The 20,855-nt window shown below is 36.7% G+C and overlaps 2 protein-coding genes across 2 annotated transcripts; both read left to right on the forward strand.

Annotated features, from left to right (window-relative positions):
- Positions 1 to 3,580: 3,580 nt before the first annotated feature.
- lgmn (legumain) lies at positions 3,581 to 11,812 on the forward strand. Its single transcript, XM_041971747.1, has 14 exons — positions 3,581 to 3,667; positions 3,969 to 4,133; positions 4,366 to 4,463; positions 5,823 to 5,904; positions 6,031 to 6,113; positions 6,241 to 6,316; positions 6,937 to 6,999; positions 7,139 to 7,205; positions 7,805 to 7,923; positions 8,390 to 8,479; positions 8,695 to 8,904; positions 9,056 to 9,226; positions 10,329 to 10,396; positions 11,023 to 11,812. The coding sequence occupies exons 2-14, from the start codon at positions 3,990 to 3,992 to the stop codon at positions 11,057 to 11,059; spliced, it is 1,308 nt and encodes a 435-aa protein (XP_041827681.1). The 5' UTR covers positions 3,581 to 3,667; positions 3,969 to 3,989; the 3' UTR covers positions 11,060 to 11,812.
- A 1,538-nt stretch (positions 11,813 to 13,350) lies between these two features.
- Positions 13,351 to 20,637, forward strand: chp1 (calcineurin-like EF-hand protein 1). The gene is made up of 7 exons (XM_041971520.1): positions 13,351 to 13,734; positions 13,913 to 13,985; positions 14,962 to 15,042; positions 15,588 to 15,715; positions 16,923 to 16,984; positions 17,767 to 17,889; positions 19,192 to 20,637. Exons 1-7 carry the CDS (start codon positions 13,668 to 13,670, stop codon positions 19,243 to 19,245), a joined length of 588 nt encoding a protein of 195 aa, XP_041827454.1. The 5' UTR covers positions 13,351 to 13,667; the 3' UTR covers positions 19,246 to 20,637.
- The last annotated feature ends 218 nt before the right edge of the window (positions 20,638 to 20,855 follow it).

Consider the following 20,855-nt stretch of genomic DNA (forward strand, 5'->3'; position numbering starts at 1 on the left):
AAAAGCTCAGTTAGATTGTGTTTGACTAGCATTTCTTTTAACAAAGAGACTGGATGGATGGATGGATGGATGGATGGATTTACTTTAAGGAAATAAGCCTTCACCAGATTCACAATTTAGTAACTACAGTCTTGCCTGCATGGCCAAACTGGCTCTTAATAGATTATTTGACCTGATCAGTTTCTGATTGTTCAACATTGATTTTAATTTTGAAAAGTAAAGCATCTGTAAGATACAAGATTCTTTATTCATCTCCAACAAGGGAAATTTAGGTGTCCAGTAGCATACAATGTCTACCATACTTAATCAAGCACTTTCACTATAATAAAAAGCTAAAACATGATAACAGTAAATAATATAAGTTTAAAGCCACTATTAATAGTAATAAAGTGCATATTAGCCAGATTTATTGTGGAATCTTATAATGCCTTTACTAGCATCAGGTTGGAACCGTTTGTCCATGGGAAGTTTTTTTGTTTTGCCAGACATGAGCAAAATCCGCCAACAGTGATTGAAAATGTCTGTGCAGTGCACCATCTACAGCAGGAGTGTCCAGGAGGGCCACATTCCTGCAGATTTTAGATCTCTCCCTGATCCAACAAATCAGATTCAAATTAAATGACTCCTCAACAGTATGTTGTCAAGTTCTGCCAAAGCATGTTGACCCATAAATCTAATTCAGATCTGTTGTACCAGGAAATATCCAAAACCTGCAAGACAGTGGCCCTTTAGGGCCAAACCTTGGACACCTCTGATCTACAGTTTCACAACTGTGACGTCAGCATGTATGATCTTAGAAGAACTTATCTCGGCAACTTGGTGAAATAAAATGTTAGCACAAGCTATGTGGAGAAGATGGTAAGAGCAAGGAGCTTTGGATCAGCCTGCAGCTGGGTGAACTGTAGGTCATTAAATCTGCAGCGGAGGGGAGACCACCTCAATGGACATATTTTCATAAGGTTGAGGTAGTCTTTACTCCTTATTTTAACTGCAATATGTTAGCTGCACCTGCCACCGACAGCAAAGTAGGCCAAAGGCATGATGCTACCACCATCATACTTCAGAGCTGGTACACCATTGTGTATGCTGACTGCCTCTGCTTGTTGTGTCAAACAACACATTTGTCTAAAAAATCCTTTTTTGTAAAAAGAAAAATAAGGGGAAAAAACCCAAGAGTTATATGTTTAACTTAAGACTTTACAGGCCTTTATAAGGAGTAAAAAAATCTAAGTTAATTAAATCTACAACAGAATGAAAGAATCTAGATGATGTAAATAACATTCCAGATCTCAACCTGACTGAAATGAGAGGATCCTCAGAGTTCTATACATAAAAAAATGCCTGCAAATCTTAATAAATGTAAGCAATGATGCTACAAAGAATGGGCCAAAACTCCTTCACAATGACTGCACACAGTTTACAAGTTATTGACTCATGAAGTGTACTTCATTTTTCACATATTGCCTCTGAACTTTGGTTTAGTTTGTGTTAAATTAATAAAACACTGTAATGTATGTCATGTTGTTCATCTAAGGTTTTATATACCTAATTTTAAGATCTGATGAGGACCAGATGATTCTGTGTTATAACCTCCTATGTAAAACATTAAACAAGAAAGAGGTCATGCTTTCATTTTCACATGACCTTTATGTGTATAGTCAGCAGTTTCACAACTTCATATTCAAAGTTTAAGGACAAAAAAACAAAAAACAAAAACATGTATTTCGTGTATGATTAGAAAATGTAACACTGAGCTCTACCAGTCAAAAGTGACCCACTGGATTTAAGAGGAAAGTGTGTCCAAACTTTTGAATGGTAGTGTACTTGCTTATGGAAATGAGTAGTTTGAGTATGTAAACTTTTCCATATCAAAATGTAAATATTGATCTCAGCTGTATATAGAGGACTAGCACGTACAACAGTGTTCAGAGTACAAACTAATCTTAGTAATGATGACTACTGTGGAAGTCTGACATCAAGTGCATGTTGAAATTGTCTGTTTATTTACATTTGCAAAAAGATCAAGTGTCCAAGAGCAAATGGTTCAATAACTTGAGTTCTTCAGGTCTGCAGAATCTCTTTTCTGAAGAACATTGTTACTCAGCGGTTCAAGTTACGTAATGCTTTCGTAGCATTTTGTCTTCAGTTTCCGGAAAATTTTAAACCAGATTTCTGACAATACAAAGAGATTAAAAGTAACCACCATGTAAAACAAACTAATAACACAAAACAGGCAACTGGATTAAAGAGAAGTCAATGATTTTAAAGATGAAAAAAAAAAACAAAAAGGACAAAGATGTAATAATAAATCCTGAAATTGTGATAATAATGATGTAATGATAGAAGGAGTATGTGAAAATGAGGTTTTAGGTGTTATATTTGACCATAAACTGTGCAGGAAATCTCATTTCAACATGTGAGTTCTAAACTGAAGAAGCATTGGTGTTGCTATATTTCATTTATTGTATTGAGTTGTCAGGTGACACTTACAATAGCACCCTACAGCAATTATGAACATTGCAAAAGAGAAAAACTAGGACAGCGCATAATGTAGGCTACAGATATCATACTAACAGGCTATTTCTTCATTCGAAGGCATTAAATTTAGTTGATTTGGTGAAATATAACACATTGCAAATAGTATACAAAGCAAAAAATAATTTACTTCCTGATAACATACAGAAACTGTTCCTGGAGAGAGAGGGGGACTATGAATTAAGATGAATTGACTATTTAAAACAACCTTGTGTGCACACTACAATTAAAAGTGTGCATTTCTATCAGTGGGGTGATTCTGTGGGATGGATTACATGAAAATATAAAACTGAGTACAAATATCATGCAATTTAAAAAGAATGATAAACATCTAAAAAAAAATGTATCGACTCAAGGAAGCTGAACATTGTGTTATGTATTTATTTGTTGTTGTTTTTATTTTACTTTTTATTTATTTATTTATTTTGCTTGTTTGTTTTCTGAGTGTGTTTAGGCATTGAATATGAAGAAGGTCAAATGATTAGGGATGTAATTGCTTCTTTCTACTCTTTTTCGGACACTCTAATGTAAATTTTTAAAAAAGTTTTTTTTTTCTTTTGTTTACTGTTGTATTTATAGACCATTGTATTGGCAATTTTTTATGTTGTTAATTTTTACAATTTTGCTTTTGTTTGAAATAAACTTTTCAATAAAAAAAAAATCAATAGCAACAAACATGAGCAAAACCTCCAAAAATATAAACAAGCAGAACCATCTCAGTGACATAAAATAACTGCTTCTAAATATGAAAAATCACCCAAATTGTTATATTCTGTGATTAATGGTTTGTTCTGTGATATACTTGTAATATAAAATGATTTTACCAACACCTACGATTAGAAAAACTATTATGATCTAATTTGATTACAAAGGCCTGGGATAATTTTTTTAAATTTATTTAGTTATTTTTACTTTCATTGGAAAAACAAGCAAGATCATGCATGTTTTTGCCCTACTAAATCACATGACTGTTACAGTTAAGCCCCGCCCCCGAGCGCTCTGATTGGCTACTGTGGAAAAATTCCTGCCAACTGTTTTCCCGACGTCACATATAAACCTGCCATTGACGCCAGCCTTGGATCCATGTAGCTGCTTCACTACCTCAAGCTGCACACGACACATCGAAGAAAAGGTAATAAAGCATGTTTTCTGTATTAAAAAAAACGTATTTTTCTAAAGCGGTAGGGATTTATCCGGTGTGTGTTTTAGTAGCTCTAAGGTTTCTTAAACTTTCACAAAGTCATTTCCATAGTTAGCTTGTTAGCTTCCCAGAAAGGATCATGTGACTTGCAGGCATCAGATGGCATGTTTGTCTTATTTTTATCTGTAACAGTTGATTTTTGTGTCACCTCTTAGTCCAGACGATGGCCCTTACTGTATTTTGGAAGTGAATTTGGTAAGAAGAGCTATCATTCCCTTTGTCACCCATATAGGACTCCACAGAAGGCAAGAAAATGCGTCAGTCCATCCTCCTCGCCCTGCTCGGCTTGAGTGTAGGGTTGGTTATAGGATATCCCTTCCTGGACTCCGAAGATGGAGGAAAACATTGGGTGCTTATCGTGGCCGGCTCCAATGGCTGGTACAACTACAGGCACCAGGTGAGAAGATTATTAATCAGAGGAGCTGCATTGAGTCCTTTCCCACTGTGTAAACTTTGCTTGACTCATTTGTTTTCTCTTATAATCCTGGTGATATCATACAGTTGAACTTCGGATTAACCACTTTACCTTTCACTATGCATGCTTTCACAGAGTATTTCACAGTTTCTTAAAAATCCCAAAGATTGCGGTAATGTGCAGCTAACCTGCCTTTTCTTTTCTTCCTGCACAGGCTGATGCCTGCCATGCTTATCAGATTGTCCACAAGAATGGCATCCCAGATGAGCAGATTGTGGTCATGATGTATGATGACTTGGCTCAAAACGAAGCGTGAGTTGGCTCTTTCTTTTTTGTTTGTTTGTTCCTGCAATGCAAAGACTTCTTCTTTTCTCTATAGAGTTCAAAAACCTATTTGTACATAACTTTTAGTTGGTCTTGTAGAATGTAGTTTAAGGTTGTCAGTCATATTGATTGTTCTTGTGCAGGACTCTAGCATGAAAAACAGTTAAGTTCAAGTTTTCAAATTGCTTATATGCCAGTTATGTTGCATTTGTAACTTGACTTTGATCAGTATTTGACTAGAGAAGTAAAGATAAGCAGTTATTTTAATCTTTGAAGCATTGTTTTTCTTCATATGATATCATATGATCTTAATAGATAAGCATTAGTGTCTCAACTTTCACAGCAATGACAGAGAAATCACACAGACTCTGTGGGCTTTCCCATGGTGCTGTGGCATGCTGCCTTTGGGCCATTCAGCATTAACCGGCTGCATTAAAGTCACAAGGCAGCCATTATGGGGCTTCCTCTAAGTTTGACTAGATTTGTCATTACTAACAGAGTAATGACAAATGTCTCTGTTAGTAATAGAGGTCCAGATGTACTGAAACAGATTAGTTGTCTGAATCTGTTTCACTCTGTGACATATTGTTGGATGCACAAGTATTCAACATTAACATTTGCTGAGTTATAATCAGTTTAATAGAAACTGCTATAAGTGTATGTGTTACGACATTTATGTTAATAATAAAGATAGAAACCATGTCTTTAGCACACAGTAGACTGCAGACATATACAAATCATCTTTTCCCCAAATTTCTAGTTTTGTTTTTTTTTTAAATAGTTTTGGTAGCAAAAGTTATTCCGTAAGAGGATTCACCAATTTCAACACTCACTTGTTTATATAATGATGGCATGTGACATGACTATGAACATATGTGGTGTTTGTTTTCCTGGACTATGTGCAAGGAAGTTGATGCAAATTTCAGTTTACACAGCTCATATTGATTGTTTCTATGGCTCAGTGATAGGCCATAATCACTGTCTATGTCTTCATGAAGTGGGTCAAGTCTCATAAAGACGTCACCCAACATTGATTATTTTACATCTGTATTACTCTCAATAGAACTCACATGATCTGGATGTACTGAGTTTCTGGTTAATATATAACTAATGTTGCAAATGAGAGAGCAGTAAGTTATTTTTCTTATCTTTTTTTCTTGCACAAGTTATTATGTCACAGCAGTGTAATGTATAAAAAAGTGAATGCAGTTCTTCAGTGAAGAGTGAAAAGTCCGAAGTGCTGTTGTGCACTTTTTCTGTCACCTGATCAGTGAATCATTATCCTCCATCAACTTCCCTTTGCCAGCCATCTGAACTTCCTTCTCTGAGTCATACATTTGTTTCCAGAAACCCAACCCCTGGAATATTGATCAACAGACCTAATGGCGGAGATGTGTACAAGGGAGTGCCAAGAGACTACGTTGGGGATGTGAGTGCTTCAGCACAAATATTTATTTAATGTGAAATGAGATTTGTTGGATCCATGCCTTTAAGAGGTTGTTTGGAAATGCTTTGATTTGATGTCATTTCGGACCGTGTGTTCCTGTTGCTGTAGGACGTGACCCCAGAAAACTTCCTGGCAGTGCTAAAGGGTGACTCCTCAAAAGTCAAAGGTGGTTCTGGGAAGGTTTTGAAGAGGCAAGTGATGAACAAACAGAGAAATGAGTCTCTCAAAGAGATGATGCCAGAGAAGCGTAACATTACTTAATCTGGTTTATCAGGTTTTTTCTTCTTCTGCTAACATTGTTCTTTTTTTTCCTGGCAGTGGGCCCAATGATCATGTGTTTGTGTACTTCACTGACCACGGGGCGCCTGGTATTCTGGCATTTCCTAACGATGATGTGAGAGTTTGAATTTATTTTCTTTTTTTACTTTGTCATCACTAACTAACATAGCCTACACATCTATACAGAAAAAAAACAGGATGTTTTTTGAATTGTCAGATTATTGTTCTCTATATCTGTCATGTGCCTGTTTTTTAAATGAACATATTCAGACATTAATTCAAGTCTGTTGTTTCATATTTTCTGCATCTTGACACTACACCAGAAAAGCACGATAAGCCTCCAAGACTGATGACATTGTCATAAATAGTCTTTGTCTGCTCCTGATGTCGAGGTTTAATTGAGAAAAGATTGTTTTTGATGTCAGAAAGTTTTTCATTGTTACTGTTTGTGGCATAATAATAAGGTCCCTCGGAGTCACTAATACAACTGTAATGTCTCAGAAATTAGACTAAAATGGCATTCATCAACAACTCTCATGCACAGGGATGCTGGAGCACCTTTGCTCAGTCCAGTTTTGGATTTTCAGGGTGATAAACCACCTTCTTGACAAAATATGTTTTTTTTTTACATAATACACCCCCTACTAGCCACCCTAGAACTGCAATATAAAGCTTTGCTTGCTCTGAAACTGTTACATTAAATGGAAACTTGCTTCTTTCTTTTTCCGTCTGCAGCTCAATGTTGAAGACCTCCAAGAAGCCATTACATACATGCACACAAATAAGAAGTACAAAAAGGTACAAGGCAACACAATGTTCTGTTTTTCTGTGCACATATCAGATAGTATTTAGCTAATCGATAAAATCCAGTCAAGTGATGATGCAGCTGTACTGATTGTAACACCTGTTTTTCTGTTCCTCTTTCCCTCTAACACAGATGGTGTTCTACATTGAAGCATGTGAGTCTGGGTCAATGATGAACCACCTGCCTGATGACATTGATGGTGAGTTTAGTTTTCCTTTATCAGAATGAATTTCTGGTAAAACTTAAGTAATGATAAACAAACCAGCAAGAGACCAATAAAAACATGAACATGAATTCCCTTCACAACTCTTTGACTTCACTTATGATGCTTAAGTTAAAAGTTGTCAATGGAAAAAACGCTGAGCCAAAAGGATTCGATTTTTTTCTCAGCAAAGGAAATTTTTTCATGTTGTTTCCCAGGTTTTTCATGTTGTGTGTGGTCTAGACTGAGGTCTCTCCTGTGAGCTATATACTTCGCTTTTAGTTCCTTGTCATGCCATCTGAGACGCTGAGGTCAGCAATAATGGTGTGTGGTAAATTATTAGCGTAGTCACACTGTCATGTGCGTAGCATCGTGTGATGATATTCACAGACATGTGATCTGCTTAGATAACTATGCCCAAAGGCAGTTTTTAATTTCTATATTTCTACACATGTTTATCTGTGGTCTTATAACATACAGCAATGTTTTATTCATTTTTTTCTCCCATCCAGCTCTGATTAGAGTCCATGTCTACACTGACATTTTTTACCAAACCGTTAAAGAGCATAACATGAAAATACTTCCTGTGTTTCCAGTTTACGCCACCACTGCAGCCAACCCTCAGGAGTCCTCATACGCCTGTTACTATGACGAGAAAAGGGACACCTACCTGGGCGACTGGTACAGTGTTAACTGGATGGAGGACTCTGATGTGGTAGGTGATGTTTCCCGTGTTGGGTCTAAATCATAGCATTTTGCTTTTTTAAGTAATTACATTTTGATTATGTAAAATTTGGTTTTATAGCATGTAATATGTTTTCCACTGACAGAACTGGGATCAAAATTTCACTTGTGTTCATAATTTAAGTTAATTTTCTACTCCAAACACCTGGTGTCTGACACAGGAAAAGGAAGTGGTGAGCGTTTCCAAAAGCAGCTGCAGCAAATTGTTTTTAACCAACAGTATGGGAACGGGGTCATTTCCTTTATCTTGTCATGCCTCTTTTGGGTTTGCAGTTACAGAAACTTAAAGTTCAACAGAGCATGAAACACAAAATGTAAAATAAAGTTCCACTACATGGTTTGATGAGTGATTTTTGTAAAAATAACAAATGTGTGTGTTGTTTATGGAAATATTTTCATTGCTCATGTTGTTTTCTCGTCTGACATTGTTCCTCCAGGAGGACCTGACTAAGGAAACTTTGCTGAAGCAGTTCAAGATTGTGAAGAACCACACAAACACCAGCCACGTCCAGCAGTATGGAAACAAGGTGAGGGACGGGAATGAGCCCTGCTGGGGAGGGCGACATAAAACTAAATGTCTAATTCTGTGAAGCATATGGTTAATTGTGAGTTTGCCTTTAGACCAACAAAATTTTGAGGAAAAATATTATATTTGTTCATTTTATAAGCTGAGCAGTGATGATTGAGAAAAATATTTGTTTCTTTTATTTTGATCCTGATGTTTTTTTTACTTTCTCTGCAGACTTTGGCCCACATGAAAGTCATACAGTTTCAGGGTAATCCCAAAGCCTTCGACACCCGTGCTTCTCAGATGAACCTGCCTCCCGTTACAAATCCAGACCTGACTCCAAGCCCAGACGTTCCTCTGGCCATCCTGAAGAGAAAGATGATGCGCTCAAATGATCTCAAGGCCACAAAGACCCTCCTGGCGGAGATTGACAGCCACCTTAAAGTAAAAATATTCATTTTCATAAAGTAGTTGTTCCGCATTACATAATCCAATTAAACATCAGTCAGAATTTAACAGCACAAAAAAGCATGAACCCCAACAAAAGTCCCTATGTTAAAGATTTCTGTACTTTTTAATCTTTATATGTACTCAGGTCAGGGATTTGCTGGCCAGCACCATGCGCCTCGTGGTCGAGAAGGTGACGGGCAGTAAGCTCAAGGCTGTGGAAGTTCTCGAAGAGAGAGCTGAGCTCTCTCAGCATCAGTGCTACAAGGCTGTGGTCAAATACTACAAATACAACTGCTTCAACTGGCACAAATCTGAGGTAGACCTGCACACAAACATCTTTTCTCACCAAACAGAGCAGGGACATCAGCCACAAAAATTTACTGTGTGTTTATGTAACTATGGTTAATGAGTCATACTCTTGGCCGGATTTATCTGAAGCTGATGGTTGAAACTCCCTCACATGTCGAGAGTGTGGTTTTGCTTCTTCTAAGGAAACACTCAATCTGTTTCACATGCTCTTCATCAGCAAGTACCAAGCTCACATTCATCTACCTGTCTGCTTTAATCCAGACAAAGAATAAGCTGGAAGTCTTTTTTTTTATGGAAACCATGTAAAAATAGTTACACATTAGACGTCCTGTAAGAACACTTTTTGTGCAAATGTCTCAAATTGAATTTCCAGATTTTAAGCAGCACAAATATTCGAACGCCACCTGTTTAAGTAGGTAGTTACTAGAATCAGTCTTTGATTAAAATTATCATCTAAACCTAAAAATGTTGTAGAAGGATGTACAGTACATGGATTACTGCGACACTTTGAATAGCAAAAAAGTATGGAGAAGAGTAAAGACTGCCAATTTAAAGTCCCCATGACAAATTATTCCATGAAGTAAATTAATATGATTAAAATGATTCAATAGTTTTTTTTCTCAAAAGACAGTTTAACTTCAACTTCATTTACATGAAGGCATGTTACTGCATTACTGTGACTTTCTTTGGATAAACAGAAACATCTCTGCTTGTGAGTTCTGTCAGGTCTGGGCTGCTTTTTGATTTTTGTACACAACTATGTAAGAAAATAAATAGGCACAATGAAATCTCAGAAATTTGTACAAGCAGCTAAAGAATGTGTGGAATGTGAAAAATGGTGATCAGACTCACTCTAGATAGAGGTTTAGAGAAAAAAACTAAAGAAAACGAAAGATGAGTCGGTGAATGGGAAATCCTTTTGCACTGAAATAAACTCGGTATTTTCTTTCAGGTACTTTTATGTAGCTGTTTGGCCTTAATAAAAAATTCTGAAACTATTTACTATTTCCTGGAGCTGACATTTCAGTTCCTAATAATATAACAAAGAGCAATTGATCATGTAAAAGAATTCAGTGACATTTCTGGCATGATTTTCTGTTGTATTTCAGTATGAATACGCCCTGAGACATCTGTATGCTCTGGTGAACCTGTGTGAAAGGGGATATCCTGCAGAGAGGTATGATCTACTTCCTTTTTAATAAACTGCTTTTTTCCCATTATCTCGGAAAGCTGTAGCATGTGTTATTACGGCATATGTGGAATCCAGCTTCTTATGACTCAGGTCTTTTATAAATTTTGTTTCCTCTTGATAAGAGTTGATTTGATTTTAAACCCATGTCTATTAAGTGATAAGATCTTAACCAGGGCACATTAATCCATATTTGAAAATGGGTATTTTTCTTTTTGAATAACCTGCACAGTATATCTGGTAGGCATACTTTGAGATGTAGATCTTCCAAAGAACAGACAGGTGATAATGTTTACACTTAGAACTATTATAATTCAACTTGTGTTTTAATAATAGCAATGATCCTCTTGGCTTGTTATTAAAATTGCTTTATAAATATGTTGTTCACGATTATATTTGCAATCAAAATAATTCTGTCTTCTTTTATGTAGCTATTCTTATTAATCAGTGTCTATCTTCATCAGAATATCAGCCCTCTACTTGGTGCTTTACTGATATGCTGCTCATTTGTTTGCATGGTTATAAACCAAAGCTTTGTTGAATAAGACAGTCTCCGGTGGTGCATGTTGCCATTTGTTGGTAAAGTAATTTTGTGTTGTTGTCTTACTCTGCAGCATCCAGCTGGCCATGAAATCTGTGTGCTTCTTCTAACTAAAAGGAATTCTGCAGGACCAGTTTGGTCTCGGATAACGAGGCTTCTTCCATGTCGGAAGCGTTGAGAAAACTGAGCTTCTCTTTGCACCGCTTGGGAATCAGTCTGGCTTGATATTGACGTTATTGTTTTATACACACTATATACCACTTTTTTTCTTTTTTTTCCAAGTTTTTTGATTTTTACAGAGAAATTTTACATTTATTTTGTGATGAGTTGCACTATTACTGTGAAGTGAATTTGGATGATGTTTTTCTGCTTCTGATTGTGTGTTTTTTTTTTTTTTTTTTTAGGATATGACTATTATAAATGCTTGATTGACATGTAAAGGATGTACCGCTAAGCACTGAATGTTTGTTGAGTCGTTTGTTTTAATACAGAGATCTTAATAAAATCTGACAAACCAAAACTGGTGCTTTTAAAATGTTTCTTAAAGATCCTGTTAGTTTTTAAGAGATTTTGGCTTTCTTGTGAGGTTGTTTTAACACCTGATGCATGAAACAGGATAAAAGCAGAATACACAGACTGACAGACAGGTTATTAGAAGGTGAAAATGCTTAAACTTGTTACAGGAAATGCAATGAAACATCTTTACCTTTATGCTGTTGGTCTTTCATGTCCATAATAGTCCTTCATAATCATACAGGGTCTGTTTGGTATGTTAACCTTACTATGAAAATGAAGTTGTACAATCAAAAAGAATGTAATATAAATGTCTTCAGGATCAAATAAAGACCAAAGTTGTTCCAGGATTTTTCACATTTTTGAGTGGCTCTAATATTATGCTTGAATCTTACACTCACGCATTAAAGGAATGATCCCTGTATTTCATGTAAATAACATGCATAAAAACATTCCAGCGGTGCATAATACACATACAGGACGCAGTTTCAGATTATTCAGTATTAGGAACGTGTCCCATCTAAAAATTTAGAGGGCCAGTAGCAGTAATTATCATGTAGGGATGATTAATATTTGTCTAAGTCTTTATGTCCACCCATAAATAAAAGTTGCTCCAGTGGTTCTAGTTCCTTGACTCGCCACTCGGGTCCAAATGGAAACATCTTAGCACCTACAGATATGGATTTGTGCAGACATTTCTATGTCCAATGTAAATTAAACAGTCATCTATGAGGTTTTCTTTCTTTTTCTTCTGCTTCAGCAGCTACTGATTTGCTTTCTATTAAACCATATGTGATGTGTAAATTCTTTTTCTTTATTGTTATAGCATTATTTAATACTTGGTGAGGTAATAGCATTCCTACATGGACTTTTTATGGGTCATCTCAGTACAACCAAACCAGCTGAGCATCTTTTGACTAAAATCCAATATCGAATCTGTTAAATAAGCAGCAAGAAACAACAGTTGCGACACCAAGTGGACAAATGTTTATTGCAGCTTATTAAAATTAATCTTATTACTTTTATAAATTTTTGAGGCAGCTCTTTTCTGACAAGACAAATGTTTTATATTCACTTGCAAAACGTTTTGATTTACTGACGCAATTAGACAGACATTTGCATTATTAAGTGCTTGTTAAAAAATGTACAATAAACTGTTGAAAGAAAAACAAATTTAAAACCCTTTTCCCCCTCACTTCTTTCCAGTTGTTTTATTTCTTTTGAAAATTAAAGCTATCTTGCATTTTATATATTAACATAAATTTAATATCCTTTAATATCTCATAATTTTTCTTAAAATTATGGAAGAAATTGTGATATAATTCTTAGTTATTAAACTTCAAGGGTAAAAAGTTGTCACATTTAACACGTCTGGAAGAAAACCCTGCCTGAGGTTACCAGATACTCTGTTTCTGTCTATATGTTCAGTGAGAGGTTCACTCAGTTATGGCATGGGAAATATTCAAATTATTATTATTTTATTATTATTATTATTATTATTATTATTATTATTATTATTATTGTTGTTGTTGTTGTTGTTGTTGTTGTTGTTGTTATTATTGGAAATGTTTTAATTAAATTTGATTATTCAGTTAACCAAATTAATTTTTATTTATTACAATTATTGTGTTTAATTATAGTATTTTAGGCATAAATAGTCTATTTTGAAAGAAATCAAAAGTTTTTGCTGAGATAATGGTCTTAAAGCAGAAAAGTAATTCGCAAACATATTCAAATAAAAGTTGTTTTTCCTTGCAGCGGTGGTGGTTTTAATAATTCCTGTTTAATTTTAAAGGCTTTTCTTAACATTTTAAACGGGCAAACCGCTTTGCTACCTAAATCCAGCCCACCCCTCTATCCTGCCAGGGAGGTGGCCTTGTTAATCCCACCCACTCTACAGGAAGATAACCTGACCGAAAGTCGACTTGGCAACATGAAATCGCTACAGACCGAAGGCAAACTTTAATGACAAGCATATCACCGGTCGAACTGCATCGACAGAAAGTCTGAAAACGTCTCATTTGTCTGAACTCTAGCTGTAGCGCTTGTTTGAGTTTTCTGCTGCTTTTATAGCTTAACGGTTGCTGTCTGGTTTATAGCTCGCTTGGTTAGCTTGTTGGCTTACTTTAACCTCCCTTCGCGTCAAGACTCTCAGCTGGTCCGGTTGCACAAGTTAGTGTGGCGAGTCATTTTTAACATTTCACCATGGGATCCAGGGCGTCTACGTTACTTCGAGAAGAGGAAATTGAAGAAATTAAAAAGGAGACTGGCTGTAAGTTGAGCTCAGACTAATTCCTTCGATAAAGATGGGGACTGTTGCACATAAGCTAGCTGTCTTGTGTGGATCCACCTTTAACATGCCACACACTGCATTTAAATGTATCTACAGTGATTTTAAATTGTAGTCACCTGGCAGTAAAATCTTTGCCTCTTTGGTGTTTTACCTGCAGTCTCCCACAGTCAGATCACTCGACTGTACAGCCGCTTCACCAGTCTGGATAAAGGGGAAAACGGTACCCTCAGGTAAGCAACGACAAATAAACAGCCAGATATCCTGGCTGATTTGTGTGATTCCTCTCTTCAAAAGCCATTTCCTTTTGTGGATGTCAGATTAGTAGTTTTTATTAGTTATGAACTCATTTGAATGACTAAAACTTATCTTCTCACAGATTTGTTAATACTATTGAGAATAAAATGGTTTGCCAGACCACCCAATTATAGGCATATGGGAGAGTTATTATTTGTTTGTTTTGTTAGATTTTGTATTTGTTATATCAAAATAATTGATATAACAGGTTTTGTGAATTTAGATTTAATACATATGAAAAAGGTCAGCGACAGATCTGGTATGCAATGACTTGTTCTTCCATCACTTTATATCAGTGAAGTCCATCTTGGAGTTATCTGAGTGTAGTCATTTGAGACCTCGGCGTGACCTCTCTGGTTAACTTCTTGCTCTATGATAAGTGATAGAAGATGAAATACTTGATAATGATTAAGGGAACTAAACTTCAGCCATGTAGTTTGGTGTGGCAGGGTCAGTCTTTCAAGGACAGAAAGGGGGAAAAACATTTGTATAATTTCATATTAGTCTTTTGAAAGATGTTATGTTTTTACATAAAAGGCTCTTGGCTCTGCTTGTCCAAGCTCTGGTGCTTTCAGTCATGCCAGATGCCAGAGTTGTTCTCATTTATCTAATCCCTCACTGGTTGACACAACAATGAGATTTTCCATACTTCTGAGCAGGCTCAAATCCAGTCTGTCTGCTGGATCATATAACTTTACCACTGACTGACAAATGCCATTATTCTCTGTGAAAACACTGACTCTGCTGTCATCTTTTACTTCGAAATAATAAATACATCTTTTAATGTTTGCTCTCATTCAAGTTCATCACAACATATTCTGAGACCTTTGGTAAATTATCCTAAAGCTTGAAGAAAATGTTATTTCTTGTCGGTTACAACTTTACTGAGCTCATATTTTGTGATATCTACAGTCGGGAAGATTTCCAGAGGATCCCTGAGTTAGCCATAAATCCTCTAGGAGACAGAATAATCAATGCCTTCTTTCCTGAGGGGTAAGTTTGTTTTTTTTTTATTTGAAAATGTTTGTTTTTTTGTTTTTCCTTTCTCTCTCTTACCTTACAAGTTTGTGCCCTGCTGTGGTTTCAGCAACCATGACCACAGATCTTTACTGCAGTGGTATTCAGATGTGGCCCCATGACAGTGAACATGAGAGGCCGACTTTTTTCTGCCAAGTTAGTGTATAATAAATCAAGAAGGGTTTGACATGCATGTTGGAAAGTTGTTTTGGCTGGTTTTTTTTGTTTTTTTTTTACATTGCCATGGAAATCCAAAATCCAGATGGTTTTGGATGTGTTGTTAAAATCCAGAAAAGGCAAATGTGTAGGCGTTTTAATTCCAGATGTGGTTTTTAATGGTTTCAGATGGATTTCTTTTTCTTTCTTTTTTCTTTTTGGTCTGTTTTCTTTCAAACAAGTTGAAAATAGAGGAAGTTTATACAGTGGTTTTAAGTTACTGCTGCTTTGAGTTGTCCTTGTGCTGCCCTCACTGCCTTTTATAATGAGTACAAATGTAATCTAAACCACCAAATCATTTTCAGAGAGGACCAGGTGAACTTCAGGGGCTTCATGCGCACTTTGGCTCACTTCAGACCAATCGAGGACAACGAGAAGAACAAGAACCCCCCTGCAACTGAGCCACTCAACAGCAGGACAAACAAGCTGCTCTGTGAGTGTAGAGCTCAGTCTCACAGGCGTGTTATAGGGGTGGGCCGATTCACAATTTAATCGATTCATCGCAGTGTGGCACATGCCGATTCAATTACGATTCGTAAATGTGTGTAAATGCTCATAATCGATCATTTTTCATGATAATTAAATAACAGGAACACAGCTTCAAAATGTGGCAGGAACAAAAATGTTGTGCATGTCGTCCAGACACTTTAGGGGACGGACCTGTCAGTTCTTGGTGTTTCAGTAAACAGAAGTACCAAGAAGCCGGTGTTCTGTTGGTTTGAAATACGTTGTCAGAATAGCATACCATAGCCTTGTCTGTCGGTTTAAACTACTTTTTCAAAATGGCAAAGCTGGTATACTTTTCTAATAGATAGGTTGCAATGACATGTAATTTTTTATTTAGTAATAGATATTTCACAGTTAATCATTACATGTTCAATGTCACTCAATTTGAGAGAAGGTGCTGTATGCTGGTAACTCCATGCTATAATAGGAGTTTAAACAACATTACAATCTCAATTGCAAAGAGATTATCAGAAAAAAACTGTATTATAAGTACAGTTTTATATACTTCATCTGGGTTTTAAATGTATTTCCGCTCGAGTTAAGTCATACAAGAGATCCACTAACTAACTGCTTGTGGCTTCACAGTTGACTGTATGCAGATGTAATTTCTGAGTAGTCATTGGTGCTGAAATGATGGGTCATTTGCGGTTTTCTGTGCTGTGCATGCACACTAACCAAGGGTAGCTATTCTGACAGCGTATGCCAAACTGGCAGAACAACTGATGTTGCTCCTACTTATTGCAAACACATCTTTACTGTAAATTTAATATAAATATTAACATAATATGAAAAATATGTTGGATATGTGTTGGATTTATTTATGCTTTGACATAAATGAAGGGGAGTTAATAAGTTTGATTACTTGAATTAATGGATACTGAATGAATTTAAAAGTATGAAGTAGTGGGGAAAAAAACTGAATGGGGGGGAAAAAAGATGCATTGGAAATCCTGATAATTGTTTAATAACCACATCAAAGCAACCTGAATTGTGATTGAATTGCGAGGTACCTAAGATGGCACACCCCTGACGTGTTATGGTAGAGTTGCTGACCAGCATCATGAACATTCACAAGGTTTCATCATGTTAACTGAGTGTGTTTGCCATGATTTACATTTGGTTTATTTTTCCAGTTGCTTTCCGTCTGTACGACCTGGACAGAGATGACAAAATCTCTCGGGATGAGTTGCTGCAGGTGAGTGTGTTGGTTTGTCATGTAAGGGAGATGCTGAGTCACCTAACTATTTCTTTTGTGAGAAGCAGAGAAGCAAAACAATCTTAGCATATCAATTAATAGATTTAACACACATTTTCCTTTCTGTGTGGAAATTATTATTATTTTTTAAATGGTTCTGCTTGAGGCTGCCTGCCTGACTTCCTCTGCTAGAAGTCTGAGGAACAAATGCTATTGTGCAATATCTTTAAGGTGTTTTGCATGGAGCAGGACTTCCTTGTCAATGAGAAGACTTTGACCTTTTACTGATAATGATGTGATATCTCACCTTAGCTAGTGGGTGACCTTTCTTTTCCCCCATGTTGTCCATGATCTTGCATTTTGGCTTCCTGTATGCTCCCTCTGTGTTATTTGTTGTCCTGTGAAACCACCTTGGTGTTGGTGACATTGTGTGACCTGTAATTGGTGTAAGCTGCAGGTTAAATGACTCATGTAATGCCTTGTTTTGCGCAAAACACGTCTGTGTCACCTTCATCTGATTCACACACTGGTGAAACTCCAAGTACTGTTTGTGTCCTTTTTGTGTCCTTTTTTAAAAAAAAAAAAAACAGTCACATGTTAGAAAACCAAAATAACTACAAATTATCTTGTGCTGCTGTAATACAAATGTACCATTAACGCTGTTTTCACAACATTATCATCACCATATTTCCAGGGTAAACATTAATATTACTTAACCTTCAGCAGTAGCTGTTTTACATTGGTGTCCATTAACCATAATGAGACTGTTTGTTTGTTTTCAGGTTTTGCGGATGATGGTTGGTGTGAACATTTCAGATGAACAGCTTGGCAGCATCGCTGATAGGACCATCCAGGAGGCTGACACAAATGGAGACAGCTGTATTTCCTTCAGTGAATTTATGAAGGCAAGTTTTATGGTCATCTTACATTGACTACATATGTATTCACTTTTCAGGTCAACTACTTGTTTCAGCACAAATGAATGTTATTTGAAGGGTGCTTTTAAATAAAAGCTTGAAGGTGTCGTACTGACAAGCCTATATGTGCTGTGCTGCTGAGGTGGGGTTTTAGAGGAGGGGGAAAATATTCAATACTAGTTGCAACCAAAAAACACCCAGCAAGACATCCACCTTTTTTTCATCTTCTTATTGCATGCAGAATAAATCTATCAAGCGGTTGGAGGAAAGTCGTGGCCCTGAAGCTGCAGCTAAAGCTGGATTTTATACTTGCGCAGCGTCTATGTACAGTAGGGTCGGCGCAGCTGATGCCAGTGAAATGTGCTCTTGCACTTGAGCGTATGGTTATGGTGTCGTGTTGCAGTTTCTCTTCCACGGTAACCACACAATTTCAGCAATTAGCTCCAGAAATCCTGAAGCATGTAATCACAAACCAACCAATCACAAGGGAGTACTTCTGCGTAACCGCTTCAAGCAGGGGTGCATGTCAGGTCTGGAAGAGGTGCGCGTCAAGCCTCCACAGACCTACGCAGAGCATACGGCAGTGAAGGCGTAACCAACCTTAAACAGAAATCCAGCTTAAGAGGGTGTTGGTTTATAATAGCCTCGTGAGAGGACAGAATGGCAAATTTAGACGAATTCAGGAGCTGCATGTGCATAGGGGCCGCTTCCTCAGATTGTACTTCAAGCTCAGGATGGATTAATTTGACAGCCTGCTGGAAATAGTTGTGCAAACTTATAAAACTTCAGGCAGCTATCGTGCTTTACGGTGTCTGTGTTTCAGTGTTGGGGGATTATTGATCTGCCACAGAATAGACCCATTGATGTGTTGTTACAGTGCTGCAACAGACCTGAAATTATCTTAACTTCTGTTCAGGCTGCACATCCAACCTTGTACTGCACCAAGCTGACCATGCATTGATTTGTTGCCAATTCAACATGAAGAAATAAATGGGTTTGGTGGAGCACAGCACCCACTTTTTCCTATGTGAAAGCCCATTTTATCATTAGTTTCACATACAACAGTTGGCCTGTCACTTCAGTAAAAGCAAAGCACATATATAGTTTTACAGAACTTTGAAGGCAGTTCTACTTAATATTTATTTGCTCATGGAGTTGAGACAAATGTGGGCTCACACACTTCAAGCTGTCCATTTTTAACTGAATCACGCAAATGCATATTAAATTAGGACCAAAACTTTTACGTACTATATTTGTGAAAGCAAACTTTCTCTTTTCATGTTTTCTCAGGTCTTGGAAAAGGTGGACGTGGAACAGAAAATGAGTATCCGGTTCCTGCATTAAGTTTAATTTTTTTACTTTCTGAGTAGAGCTTGAACTTTTCTGTTAAAGTCGGGACACAACCTCATCCAGCTTTTATTGGGCTTCTGTGGCCCGCACTAGTACCCGCTGTCCGACTGAGCATTTGGTAGATAAAGTCTTAGATTCTGAGTTTCTGCATTTGCACTGCTCTGTAAACAAAGGGAAAAGGTGTGTGCCTTGGGCTGTTTTATGCAATGTCATTATGTTTATTTTCCCATTAATCCAACATTATTTATTAGAAAACATTTTGAGGGTCATAGGAATACCATTCCTCTTCTGTTTATCACGTGGGAAAATGATTTTTGAAATGCGGTACTAAAGAGCTTTTCTGTAAAGAGTAAGTTTATTTCACATTTACTCATGCTCTTCTACTCGGCACACGTGTCTTTGTCTGAATGAACATAAACATTGTTTATACTGTTAGATGTGCGATTCCACTTCAGAGAAGTCAGTGTTTTGTTTAATGCTAACGGGGATGTTCTGAATCCTTCTCTGAACTCTGGTGGAACAAGTCCAAGCATGCAGCTGTAAGTTGGTCAGCTGAAGCAAAGCAGAAGCCACTCCACGAATAAATGTTTGACTGACTGAAGAAGTGCCGTGGCTTTGGTTCAGCTTAGTCTCAACAGTAATCAAGAACCTATAGCCTTGTTTGTGCTTTTTTTTCATTTGGATTAACCTACCAACTATTAATCCATAATGATAGCTGCAATCGGTTTTAACTGTTGGACTTAAACTAAGTAAATTTGACCCCCTTTTGAATCTGGGGCTCATTGGAGCCACTGCACTTTGTAAAGTCTTCATGGAGAGTTTATCATGTCAGTAGCTGTGCCAACAGACACCCAGACTAGTGTTAGCAAGATTAAGCTGCCACAATAACCTGCCTTTATGATTTTGTTAAATAATTTTAGGATTAAATAAAAGCCTGGCTATGAGTTTTTGATCCTGTGGTGGAAAATCAGTAGTGAAACACTAAGTTTTTATATTTGGATCAGCTTCATGTAACCTGGTGTGCTTGTATCTCTGTGATGAATGTCACTGTGGGTAAGAAAAATGTCGATTTTAGCACTGCTAGGTATTTGTCCTGTAATGCATTTCCCCACTGACTAGCTCTAAATGCTTAAGAGAATAAAAAGCTTAGGGAAGATGTATCCCATAATGGCTAGTGTACATGAACCAGAGCATAGATGTCTGACCCCTTTCAATCTTTAATGTCAGTTTGTTAAATCATTACACCCTCCACAACCAAGTGCAGGAAAAAATGATCAACCATTTTGATAATCATTATATGATGATAGGTCATATGATTCATGTATTATGTGATGTTGGTCTAAGTCTCAATCATTAATTTGATTTGAATAAATTAAGTGCCATGCATTATGTGTCATTCATTTGGAAGCTTGAAGAGAATGAAAAGAAAATGCACTTACATAAATAACCCTACATCAATACATGAAATACACCGTTTAATACAGTATACATGTTTAATCCAAAGTCACAGATTTATATTCAGTTAATGAAAAACTGTCTTTAAATTTTTATTTTCAGGTTGATTGTGGTGTTGTACAGAGAAAGTTCTTGCAAAAATGGTTTGT

Source organism: Melanotaenia boesemani, chromosome 20 (genome assembly GCF_017639745.1).
Source record: "Melanotaenia boesemani isolate fMelBoe1 chromosome 20, fMelBoe1.pri, whole genome shotgun sequence".
NCBI classification, from domain to species: domain Eukaryota; kingdom Metazoa; phylum Chordata; class Actinopteri; order Atheriniformes; family Melanotaeniidae; genus Melanotaenia; species Melanotaenia boesemani.